This window comes from Saccopteryx bilineata, chromosome 5 (assembly GCF_036850765.1).
Source record: "Saccopteryx bilineata isolate mSacBil1 chromosome 5, mSacBil1_pri_phased_curated, whole genome shotgun sequence".
Classification (NCBI taxonomy): domain Eukaryota; kingdom Metazoa; phylum Chordata; class Mammalia; order Chiroptera; family Emballonuridae; genus Saccopteryx; species Saccopteryx bilineata.
In genome coordinates, this window is record NC_089494.1 from 83,322,217 (window position 1) to 83,335,192 (window position 12,976).

Sequence of the window (12,976 nt, forward strand, 5' to 3'; positions counted from 1 at the left end):
GACTAAATATATAGTTAATTAAAATAAGCCTATATCTTGATAAAATTAGCAGAAAGCTTGGAACCCATTTCTAACTAACGGAAGTGTCAGAGGGGATTCACTGGGTGGCTGAAGGAGCAGATTAATGCTGCAGGTAGCAAAACATTTTGTAGTAGATTTTTTAGTAAACAGCCTGCTTCTTTCAATAAGAATAGTTCTATTGGTGGTGTGAGATAAGAGAGGTGTACGTGCTTCCGTGTACATTTATGAGTGTGTGTTGGGGTTTTACCAAACTAGGATAATATGAAACTTTCTGCTTTATGAGAATGTGTGATATTTTACTTTTTAAGGGAAGTTTCTTCCAAAAAATTCTGGGACTCTCATTAATTAAGTGACATAAAATTTATGTGAATTTACTCAGAGTGCTTAAAGTATTTTAAAGTTTGAGCCTAATGGAAATTTAATTTAATTTAATTATTATTATTATTATTTTTTTTTTTTTGCGTGTGACGGAGAGAAAGACAGAGAGAGGGACAGATAGGGACAGACAGGAAGGGAGAGAAATGAGAAGCATCAATTCTTGTTGAGGCACCTTAGTTGTTCATTGATTCTTTTCTCATATGTGCCCAGACCAAGGGGCTACAGCAGACCGATTGACCCATTGCTCAAGATAGTGACTTTGGGTCCAAGCTGGTGAGCTTTGATCAAACCAGATGAGGCCATACTCAAGCCAGAGACCTCAGGGTTTCGAACCTGGGTTCTCCACATCCCAGTCCAAAGCTCTATCCACTGCGCCACCTCCTGGTCAGGCTGGAAATTTAATTTTCAATTCTTAAGAGCATGGGTTGATATAATGATACATTATAATTAATTAATCAATATTATACATATTTTTATCCTACTATGAGCATTGACATACATTGGTATCATCATTTCCTAAAATGCCTTCTTAAGAGACTTTCATCCCCTCCAAGTTCAGTCTGGTATCCCTCCTTGTCGCTCTCATAGCTCCTTTTCCATATACTGTTTCTTTCTCAGAAATCACAGTAGAATTTTTGTGTGTGTGCGTGTACACACACACGGGGGAAAGAAAGAGAAAGAGAGAGAGAAAGAGAGACAGACAGACAGGTCAGATAGACAGGAAGGGAGAGAGATGAGAAGCATGAATTCTTCGTTGTGGCGCCTTAGTTGTTCATTGATTGCTTTCTCATATGGGGGCTGTAGCCGAGCCAATGGCTCCTTCCTCAAACCAGCAAGTTTGGGCTTCAAGACAGCAACCTTTGGGTTCAAACCAGTGACCATGGGGTCATGTCTATGATCCCATGCTCAAGCCAGCGACCTCACATTCAAGCTGGTGAGCCTGCGCTCAAGCAGGTGACCTCGGGGTTTCGAACCTGGATCCTCAGCATCCCAGGCTGACACTTTACCCATTGTGCCACCGCCTGGTCAGGCCAAAGTAGAAATATTTATCATTTCAACACTAGGAGTAATTTAACTTTTTTTGAAGCCAGTTTGTTTTTACATTTTGACACAATGAATCATATAACCAATATTATATTTACAGCTAACAAGCTCAGAGCCAAAGTTGTCACTTATTAAAGTGGATGTAAGATTTCAAGGAATTAATTTGAAGAACTTTACAGTAAAATAGTAAAAGTGGTCTCTAGGTTGACTTACATTGACAATTTTTTCATAGCTTTTGAATAATATGTCATATGTGAAGTTAATAATCATTATGCAGAAATACATAAAATTAGCCTGTACAACAGTTAGAGAAAAAATAAATCTAAGAATCAGGCTCAATTTCTAGGGAACATTATGAAAAAATAAATATCACTATCTGCATAACTTTCACCAGGGAAAGTAAAGGGTTGAACACAATGGATTTGTGCTAGGAAACATTCTGGTTAGGTAAAACTAGGCAGAGTCAGATCATAACTTTAAATTACTGCAAATTTTAATCAACCTCAAGCATGGCAGAAGTTTCTTTTAAGTAAGTAATAATGCAATTTATTTAAACTAAGAAAATGTTATTTGTGATTGTTTGCTCAGTGCTGGAATTAAAATTTGAAAACACAATTACAACAATTTTTAGAACTCCTTTGCAGAATGTATTAAATATTAATTAGAGTCCATTATCATTTAATATTTTAAAAATTCACTTTAAGTTATTTTTTAATTTTTTTTTTTTTTTGTATTTTTCTGAAGCTGGAAACAGGGATAGACAGACAGACTCCCGCATGCACCCGACCGGGATCCACCCGGCACGCCCACCAGGGGGCGACGCTCTGCCCACCAGGGGGCGATGCTCTGCCCCTCCAGGGAGTCGCTCTGTCGCGACCAGAGCCACTCTAGCACCTGGGGCAGAGACCAAGGAGCCATCCCCAGTGCCCGGGCCATCTTTACTCCAATGGAGCCTTGGCTGCGGGAGGGGAAGAGAGAGACAGAGAGGAAGGAGAGGGGGAGTGGTGGAGAAGCAGATGGGCGCCTCTCCTGTGTGCCCTGGCTGGGAATCGAACCTGGGACTTCTGCACACCAGGCCGACGCTCTACCACTGAGCCAACCAGCCAGGCCATTTTTTAATTTTTGTTAATATAGATTTAGATCTTATTGATAATTTTATTTACTATAACAATTACACTGAAGTAGAAAAGACAATACAAAATGTTAAAATAAAATTAAATCTCCTTAAACAAATTTTTCATTAGTAAAACATTCTGTAGAATCAGTGTAATTTAAAGCCATTCTTTTTAGCTACCACTTCATTTCTAGAAATATCAAGATGTAATAATATATTTTTATAATACTGAGGAAGGTTTAGTTTGTTAGACCTCTTTTCCAAAGAGGTGGATTGCTTACAAATACTAAGTTATGCTATTTCTGGAGTTTCTTTTGTGAGCTCCTATTTTAATTTCTGGCAGCCACTGAAACAAATTATCACAAATGTGGTGGCTTTTGGCAATGGAAATGTATTCACTCATAGTGCTGGAGGCCAGAAATCCAAAATCAGTTTCATTGGGTTGAAATTAAGGTCAGCATTTCCTCAGGAGGCTCTAGGGGAGAACCTTTTCCTTGCCTCTTCTATGCTAAGGTGCATGGCAACTGCCTACATTCCCTCACTTGTGGCCACATCGCTTCTTTGCCTCTGTGGTCACATAGCTTTTTCTTATTCTATGTGTGTCAAATCTCTCTCTGCTTATAAGGATACATGTGGTTGCCTTTAGGGCCAAACAGATAATTCAGGAAAATATCTTTGGGGGTCATTTTTCAACCTACTATAGTTCCAAACTAGGCATTTCCATAGCAACAATTTCATTCTCCTGGAAGATTTTCCTTTATGTGGTTGAAATGTTAAAACTATTTCTGTAATAACAGCAGATTTTAAAGTAACATTGATATTTTTGTATAAACTTTTTTATTCACCCATTTTTATAATAAGCAATTATTGCTGTAAGGGGTTCAAAAAGGAAAAGAATAACTACTGTTTTTGAGAAGAGTTTACAATTTATTTCTAAAGATATGATGAATAAATATCCATAATTAACAATATATGGGCTAAAGAGTAATAGAAATATTGAGATATTATATACAAGTTAAAAAATAAAAAAATTAGGTATTATGAATTCAGAAGAAGGAAATATCAATGTAGATTAAAAAGCAGAAAAAATACACTATATGAAGAGAATTGAGTTTTGAATTAAAATTAGATAAACTATGTAAACTAGATTTATATAGTTAAAAAAGTGGAGAAAGGTCATATCAAGTTGGTATAAGAAAAATACAATGAAAAGCAAACAGATCATAATAAAATTATTAAAGGTCTAATCAGACTATACTAGTAGAGTTGATGGAGTTGAGAATTTGTATAGGTGAGCAATAGAAGATAAAATTACAAAGATAGGAAGTGGTTAGATTATGTAGAACTTTGATTAGCAAAGAATGTTAATTTTTCCTGTAAAAACCAGGAATGTTAAAACGTTTTTTGTTTGCTTTTCTAGTTGAGAGTGATATGTTGAAAGGAGTCCTCACTTCATTGTGGAATGTAAGTAAAGTGAAGATAGGAATAAGTTGGAGCTATGGGGAAACTATATATATTGAAAACTATTGTAGTAAGCAAACTATTGAAGCAATCAAAGCCTGGATTGAGAAAGTATAATAATTAATGAAAGAAAAGATTAGATAAAAATGACACATAGAAAGAATTCACAGAGCTCAGTATCTAGTTTGGGGAGAGCACTGAAAAATAGGAGAGGGAAGTGTAAAAGATGGATGAATAGACAGATTTGAGGGGGAAAAAAGGCTTTGAATAAAAGATGTAATTATAGCTGTACTGAGTTTGAGGCTACACTTGCTCATTCAAATATAAATGTGTATTAGTCAGTTTGAAACAATGGGTGGAAGCTCAGGAATTTGTAATGTGTATTAGTCAGTTTGAAACAATGGGTGGAAGCTCAGGAATTTGTATGACTTTGTAGCTTCCTTAGAGGTAAATTAGAGATCGATTATTTAGAAAAATAAGTAATAGACTCACAGGCTTGTACATGTTCCCAAAAGGTATTGTTAACCCAGGACTGATCGTATAATAGCAGGCCCTGTTGAGTCTTACTTAGAACGAAACTAACTCTAGGATTGATGGACTTGGAGATGCTCAGAGACCTTATGATCCCTGGAAAAACTGGGACAATGTAAAGTGTTTTTGGATATATTCTCCTGCTACCATCATATACTAACATCATCTAAGAGTGTCTATACTAAACTAGGATAATGAGACTTTGTTGAATAACTGATTGAGCCAAATTACCATTTCATTCTCAGTATACTCTACTCTTCTTGTAGGAGCATAAGCCAGTCAAAGAGCAGAGTTGTTCTCCCAATGAAGCATCAATGAGATTGAAAGGCTCTTAAAATAATTCTTATTTCTATGGAAGTTATAATAATACTGCTCTCTTCTAGCTTTCATGTATCCAGCTCATTTAAACATTTAATGAATGGTATATGTTCATTCTTTACTCACAGGCCATTTCATTTCACTTGCAAATTTACTCTGTGAAATCCCTGGTGGGTTTTAATTCCATTACATGGGCTACTAAAATGGGACAGAATTAGTGTAGAAATGGTTTCTAAGTAATTATAGTACTTATAAAAATGCAAACTTTAAAATGAATACATATGTGTTGAATGAATGCATGCATTCACTACAATCTGGAAGTACATTAGAATGCATTACTAAAATAATTACGCTTTCTCTAGGAGGGTCTGTAATAAGGAAAGTACCTATCTACTCTCAAAAATTTGTAATATACCTGTCATAATGTTAGATTCCTCTTAAGTATAACTAATCACATTTTAGAGGAGTAGCAGATATTTGTATGAAAGAACAGATAAGATCTAATGATATCTTCTTTATCTTAGCAGACAAAGGGTTTTAATAAATGGTTAGCATAAGCTTCTCTAAAGGCTTGCTACCTTGAAAAATGGCTCTGAATCATTAACTGCAATAAATGACATGGAATGTTTCCATGTGTTTTCTAGCTCTCTTCAAATGAGTGGCTCCAGGGAGAAAGTGAAACATTATAAATGCATTTGCCAAAATGTGAGTATTTTTCCATCACTTTATATATTTTATCTTTGGAAGGAATGAATATAATATGTATGGGGTCGCTTTTTCTCCCCTCTTTTGGATTAAAGGTGTGTTGCAATTCAAAGGGAAATACTCACCATTGAATTTTTAAAAATTTTATACTGATGCTTAATATTAAATAAATCTAATTTGTACCCAAGTATATTTCATATAAATTTGCAATAGAAATTAGTGTCAGTATTTGAGTTACTGTGATTTATGCCCAAAGGAACTAAGACCTATTTCCCAATTTTGATATTGGCTCCTCTAAGGTAGTATAAATGTCATTTAAAAGCATCTCATTAAAAATGGTATTTCTACATCCAAAAAAAAAAAAAGAAAACATAAAGGCAAGCAATAATGGGAATACACAAATTGTTTAAAAGTCTGTATATGAAAACACGCTACAAGCAAAATGTTAGGTCAGAAAACCATCTACAATATCACAGTAAGTAATAATCTTACTTATTAATAAAGTGTTTTTATAAGCAGAGAGGGAAAAAAAGTCCTGTTAACCCCCAATGAAAACATAAGCAAAAACAGAACTAAGAAATTCACAAAGTACTCATGCCAATTTTAAAAATACTTAAGTGCATTGATAATGTTAGAAACATGATTTAAAATAAAATAAAATGTTTCTCCCATAACAAATTGGCAAAAAAGGGAAAGAAAATTCAATTCCCAGTTAGGGTTGGCCACTGTGATCACGATCCCGGGGAGTATGGCTGGGAACCAAAGCCAATACAATGAATACAAATTTAGCATAGAGTTGGTTGGATTTAGGTTCAAACTGGCTTTACCACCTTAGTCATTTTACTAATCTCTTAGGGTTTCTATTAGACTTAGAGCAAAATCAGGATAATAATACTATGTATGTACTTCATAGATTGTTGTGAGATTCAAAGTGGGTAAAGCATGTTAAATATTTTTTTTTTTTGTATTTTTCTTTAGTTGGAAATGGGGAGGCAGTCAGACAGACTCCCGCATGCGCCCGACCGGGATCCACCCGGCATGTCCACCAGGGGGCGATGCTCTGCCCATCTAGGGTGTCGCTCTGTTGCGACCAGAGCCACTCTAGTGCCTGAGGCAGAGGCCATGGAGCCATTACCAGCCCCCGGGCCATCTTTCCTCCAATGGAGCCTTGGCTGCGGGAGGGGAAGAGAGAGACAGAGAGGAAAGAGAGGGGGAGGAGTGGAGAAGCAGATGGGCACTTCTCCTGTGTGCCCTGGCTGGGAATCGAACCCCGGGACTTCCGCACGCCAGGCCGATGCTCTACCACTGAGCCAACCGGCCAGGGCCACATGTTAAATATTTATAACAGTGCCTCTTGCTATTTTAGCTATTAGTCCTATTAAATTGGTAAAACATTAAAAGCGACAAACTTGTCATCATATACTAAAAGACTTATACTGTTGCATGACGTTTGATCTATCAAATTTGCTTCTAGACATTATTTCTGAAGAAGTTAATATGGATGCTCAGAATTTAGCTACAAAGGTATTAATGAGCATTGTCTATAATAAATGGCACTGTGTGTTAAACAATAAGAAATTGATTAAATAAAATGAAAGAGAAAGAAAGAAAGAAAGAAAAAGATAAAAGAAAAGGAAGGAAAGAAGGAAGAAAGGGAGGGAGGGAGAGAGGGAGGGAGGGAGGGAGGGAGGGAGGGAGGGAGGAAGGAAGGAAGGAAGGAAGGAAGGAAGGAAGGAAGGAAGGAAGGGAGGAAGAAAGAGAGAAAGAAGGAAGGAAGGAAGGAAGGAAGGAAGGAAGGAAGGAAGGAAGGAAGGAAGGAAGGAAGGAAGAAAGAAAGAAAAAAAGAAAGAAAGAAAGAAAGAAAGAAAGAAAGAAAGAAAGAAAGAAAGAAAGAAAAAAACTATTAAAACTCCTGTGCACAGAGAAATGGTTAAGGTAAAATTGTCAACAAATATAAAAAAACCTTCTTTTAGAAATGTAACTGAGTGGAAATATTAAAAAACAATAATAACACTTGTATTGACTTTTATGTAAAAACAGGAGAAAGAAATTGGAATACTTATATGAATTGAGGCTACCTTTAAAAATTCAAAACTAAACAACCATAAAAATAGATGCTGCATCCATGGTAACATAAAAGAATAGGAAAAAAAAAAAAAGAAAGGTAGCTGTGAGAATAAAATCCTAAAATCTGTTCATTTTTCAAGTAAGTCTAAAATCTATACATGGCTCTATTATTAATCATCCTAGAAATATTGAGTTCTAACAAAATATATATCATAACAGGGTTTTATATAATGTGTTAATTTTTTCATAATATTGATATATGTTTGTTAAAACAATAGGAGAGGTGGTTTATTTTATTAAGCTTAACAATGTCAGAGAAATGTGCATTTATTTTGCCTCCGGCATTAGTCACTAAATGAACATTTTGTTTTTTTCTTATAGAAGTACAAAGAAAAATAATTAAGAACATAAATTTAAAAAATAAGTAAAGAAAATAATGCCAATGGAACAATAAGTACTGAGTATCATTTTATAAATTTAACTAATCTTTAGAGAAAAAAATGGGAAAAATCTTTTATCTATTTTATAGATAAAATATTAAAGCTCAAATTATTATGTAACCTATCATAAGTTACCCAGGCCAGACTAATGCTATAAAATATGTTCTTTTATTCTCAGCAGTTCATTTTTCACTATTTTTGTTTAATTATGAAAGTAGGACATATATACAAAAAATGTAGGGTAAAAAGTAATTAAGAACTTTTCAGTTAAATCTTTTCACCAGAGATAATCTATATTCCAGTTAAATCTTTTCACCAGAGATAATCTATATTACAGATAGATAGATTTCTCTATCTATCTATCTATCTAATAGATTATATAGATACATAGTAAAATGAGATGGGTCTACAAAAACTCAGAAACATTGATACGTAAAGACACATGCAGCCCCATGTTTATTGCAGCATTGTTCACAGTGGCCAGGACATGGAAACAACCAAAAAGCCCGTCAATAGATGACTGGATAAAGAAGATGTGGCACATATACACTATGGAATACTACTCAGCCATAAGAAATGATGACATCGGAACATTTACAGCAAAATGGTGGGATCTTGATAACATGATACGAAGCGAAATAAGTAAATCAGAAAAAACCAGGAACTGCATTATTCCATACGTAGGTGGGACATAAAAGTGAAACTGAGAGACATTGATAAGGGTGTGGTGGTTACGGGGGGGAGGGGGGAATGGGAGAGGGAAAGGGGGAGGGGGAGGGGCACAGAGAGAACAAGATAGAGGGTGACGGAGGACAATCTGACTTTGGGTGATGGGTATGCAACATGATTGAACGACAAGATACCCTGGACTTGTTATCTTTGAATATATGTATCCTGATTTATTGATGTCACCCCATTAAAAAAATAAAATTATTTAAAAAAAAAATGAGATGGGTCTAAAGTATTTGGCTGTCCTCATTAACTATGAGCTCACTGAAAGTGTTGCCCTTTTTAATTGAATTCTATAAGGCTCTCTTTTAAAACCTGGGATAAAAAAATAGCCTAATTAGATCTTAATTTGAATGCCCACTTATTTGATAAATTAAGTCTTTATCATTATTGTCTTGTAAGCCAAAGTCTAACTTGATAGTTTTCACAACAGTGTATTCCCCCAAATATGAAGCTGATAAGAAAAAGGAGAGATTACCTGATTTCCTCCCATGCCATGACAGTTAAATATGCCCACTTTTTCATTTTCCTTGCGGCCCATGTTGTCTAAACATTGATTAGTCTCAACATTTCTTATCTGAAAGAAACACAGACAAAAACATAAGGCATAAAATATTTCTGATACCACCAAATTGTACATTGATAACAAAATTATACATGTTTGTAAAGAAATTTCTCTGAGAAAAACATATTGCTTTAAATATGTGTTTATTCTTTCTGTGTTCATGCTCAGATCTAATGAATTAAATTTGAACAGCACTGGCATTTTCATTAACATCTAATCAAGAGGCACCACTTGTTTACAGCATACTGTCAGAGAAAAAGGAAACATCTACATGTTACAAATTAGGAACTCTTCCCAAAATCCTTTTAAAATTAGGACAGTTTCCAAATTCCACTCAAAGAACCATAGTCTATTCTTGAAACTTCTACAGTACCATAAGCAAAGGAAGAGAAAATAATTGGTTAAATATTCAAATTTAAGGTTTTATAGATTGCTTCATTACTACATGTTTCATTTTATATATTAATAAAGATTAATTACATTGTTTATTGCTGTAACTAAAACCTTTTCATGCATCTTTTATTTTATTCCTAATGCCAAAATTGATGGAAAGCACTTGACTCTAAGAAAACCTATTACAAGGCTAAATGGTAGTTTCACATTAAAAATTCCTCAAAGGAAGATTAAATAGTTAACTGCAAACATAAAATTCTTGGTTTATAATCAAACACTGCATTAGTCTCATAATTAAAATAGAGTTAATACATATTTGAGCCAAATATAATTACAACAGCCATTTATTGAGTTTAAAAATGCCGTAATTACTAAATCATGTACCAGTGAATGCAAAAAAGGAGAAGAAAAACCTTTCTAATATATGGAATGTTTTTAATTTTTCCTTTGTCTCAATCTCAAATATTTATTTATTACATTTTTCCACTATACTTTTGAAAAGTAGTTTTAGTAGGACATGCCTACTTTACTGTTCATTCATACATTACTTGGTTTGTCTACTTAGTTATGTTATCTACGCTTTAGATACATATTTATTAATGTTGGAAAATAAATAAGATTAAAAACTTATATAGAATATTGATTAGGCTTACACAATTCACTTTTTCTGTATGGTGCAAAACTCTATGATCAAGTAATAATTCCCAGAATTGAGAAAAATTATATGACTTGTATTAAGGCCCCAACTGGCAATTGAGAACAGTGGGGATTGAAAGTTACACTTAATAAGGATTGGAGAAAGCTGAGCAGAGTTGTCAAGCTCTATTCTTTTCTTTTCTTTTTACTCAGTGAGAGGAGGGGAGGCAGAGATCCAGACTCCCGCATGCACCCCAACCAGGATCCACCTGGAAAGCCCACTAGGGGGCAATGCTCTGCCCATCTGGGGCATTGTTCCATTGCTCAGCAATCAAGCTCTTCATAGCTCCTGAGGCAGAGACCATGGAGCCATCCTTAGTGCTCAGGGCCAACTCAAGAGAGAGAGAGAGAGAGAGAGAGGGAGAGAGAGAGAGAGAGAGAGAGAAAAGAAGGGGGGAAGGGCTGAAGAAGCAGATGGTTGCTTCTCCTGTGTGCTCTGACCAGGAATCCAACCCAGGACATCCACATGCCAGGCTGACACTCTACTGCTGAGCCAACCCAGCAGGGCTCAAACTCTGTTCTAATGGGTTGAGATTTACAGCAAGATTATAGATTATGTTATCAAGAAATCTGAGCAGCAACACACTAGACAGGACAGAACACAGTGTGAATATCAGAGGGAAAGGATACAAGCTTCATGAAGTAAAATTATGTCTGAGTTTAGGGCTAAAATGTACTCTCAATTTGATACAACTTGGTTCAGGCACTGGAGGCTAAAGATTTCGGAACCTGCAGCTGCACATGATTGGAGAAGGTAATAACTGATAGATGATGTAGTAAATTGGTCTGCCTATGTTGAATCATTTTTAAATCCCTCACATCAGACTTTTCTTGTTAACTTTTCATAAAAGGCACATTCCTCAAGAAACAATAAAGTTATTTTTATTTATTATCATAAAAAGTATAAAATAATGTAATCCTATACATTCACTGAGTGAATAAAATAAACACAGTTCTTTTCATCATGGAGCATCTGTTTTAGAAGGGAAGAGTGTAATACATAAATACATCTGTAATATGTCAGAAGATTAGCAAGTCCTACACAGAAATATAAAGTACAGTAAAGGGAGAGAAAGTAATGATAGGGGTACTATTTTATATAGGGGTCCAGGAAAGTCCACTTTGAGGAAATGCTACTTAAAAAGACAACTACTAAAGTGAGAGAGCAGGCATATTTGCATCTGTGGAAGAGCATTTCAGACTGGGGGAACAGCAAATGGATGCTCCCTGCAGCTGAGAAAACTGAGAAAAATAGAATAACAGTGTAGCCACGGGACAGTGAGCAAGGGGAGGAAGATTAGAGACTACATAATGTAGAAACCAATGGTTCTTTAGCATAAGGGTGACATATTAATAGCTCATTCTGGCTGCTATGTGGAGAACAGATTCGACAGAGGCAAGAGTGGGAGCAGGGAACCACGTAAGGCACTACTGCCATCACGCCAGCAAGGGACGAGAGTCACAGGGAATGGCAGGGTCATAATGGAAGTGGATAGATCAAAATTGGTCCAATTTGGCATATTTTTTAAGGTGAAACAACTAAGACGTGTCATTAAATTGAGTATCAGCTATGAGAGAAAAAACAAAAGACATCAAAAAGCATTCCAAGGTTTTGACTTAGCAAATGGGTAAATGATGTTTCCATTTACTGGGAACAATATTCTGAGTTTTTGTATACATTGCCAAAATATATCTGTGGCCTTTATATTTAAAAATTAGTTAGGTAGATATGAAATCCTTGGCTCACAATGTTTTATCGTCTCCTTAGAATATTATTCTGTCTACTACCAGCATAAATAGCTGTTTTCAAAAAGTCTGATAATAATCTGGTTTTCATACCCTTATTCTTACAAATGTTTATTTGCCTGAAAGCCAAACTGACTTTTTCCCTTTTTTTAAAGTCAAATATAGTTACCACAGTACATCCTAATATTCATTCTGGATCACTCTTCAGGTATGTAGGGTTCCTTTTCAACCTGTAGTCTCAATTTTACTTTCAACAAAGTTTTTTTGAATTATGGTTATTAATATTAATTTTGTTTAATTGCTTTTATTTTTGTAATTAGAAAATTCTATTATCTGAACCTTGTTGCTTATTTTCTGTATACATCACTTTATACTGAATAGTTTTGTCATTTATTTTTCATTTAAAAATAATCCTCCGCCTGACCAGGTGGTGCCGCAGTGGTTAAAGCGTTGGTCTGGGATGCAGAGGACTCAGGTTTGAGACCCCGAGATCACCAGCTTGAGCACAGGCTCATCTGGTTAGAGCAAAAATAATCCTCCTTGTCCCCTCTAAAATGCTAATGGCATTTCCTCCAGTGGTTATTGACTCCTGTATTCTTTAAGTTTAGCCTTCATTTCTAAACTGTTTTATTTATTTATTTTTTATTTTATTTTTTTTATAGAGGCAGAGAGAGAGAGAGTCAGAAAGGGATAGACAGGGACAGACAGGCAGGAACGGAGAGATGAAAAGCATCAATCATTAGTTTTTCGTTGCGAATTGCAACACCT

At 35.3% G+C, this 12,976-nt stretch overlaps 1 protein-coding gene across 4 annotated transcripts in view; it reads right to left on the bottom strand.

Moving 5' to 3' along the window:
• The window catches only part of GALNT13 (polypeptide N-acetylgalactosaminyltransferase 13), a 573,465-nt gene that overhangs the window by 37,567 nt on the left and 522,922 nt on the right, over nt 1-12,976 (bottom strand). For all 4 annotated transcript variants that reach the window (XM_066279813.1, XM_066279812.1, XM_066279811.1 and 1 more), the window contains exon 11: nt 9,287-9,385. In XM_066279813.1, coding sequence (XP_066135910.1) covers nt 9,287-9,385 — 99 coding nt within the window. The remainder of the gene's footprint in view (nt 1-9,286; nt 9,386-12,976) is intronic.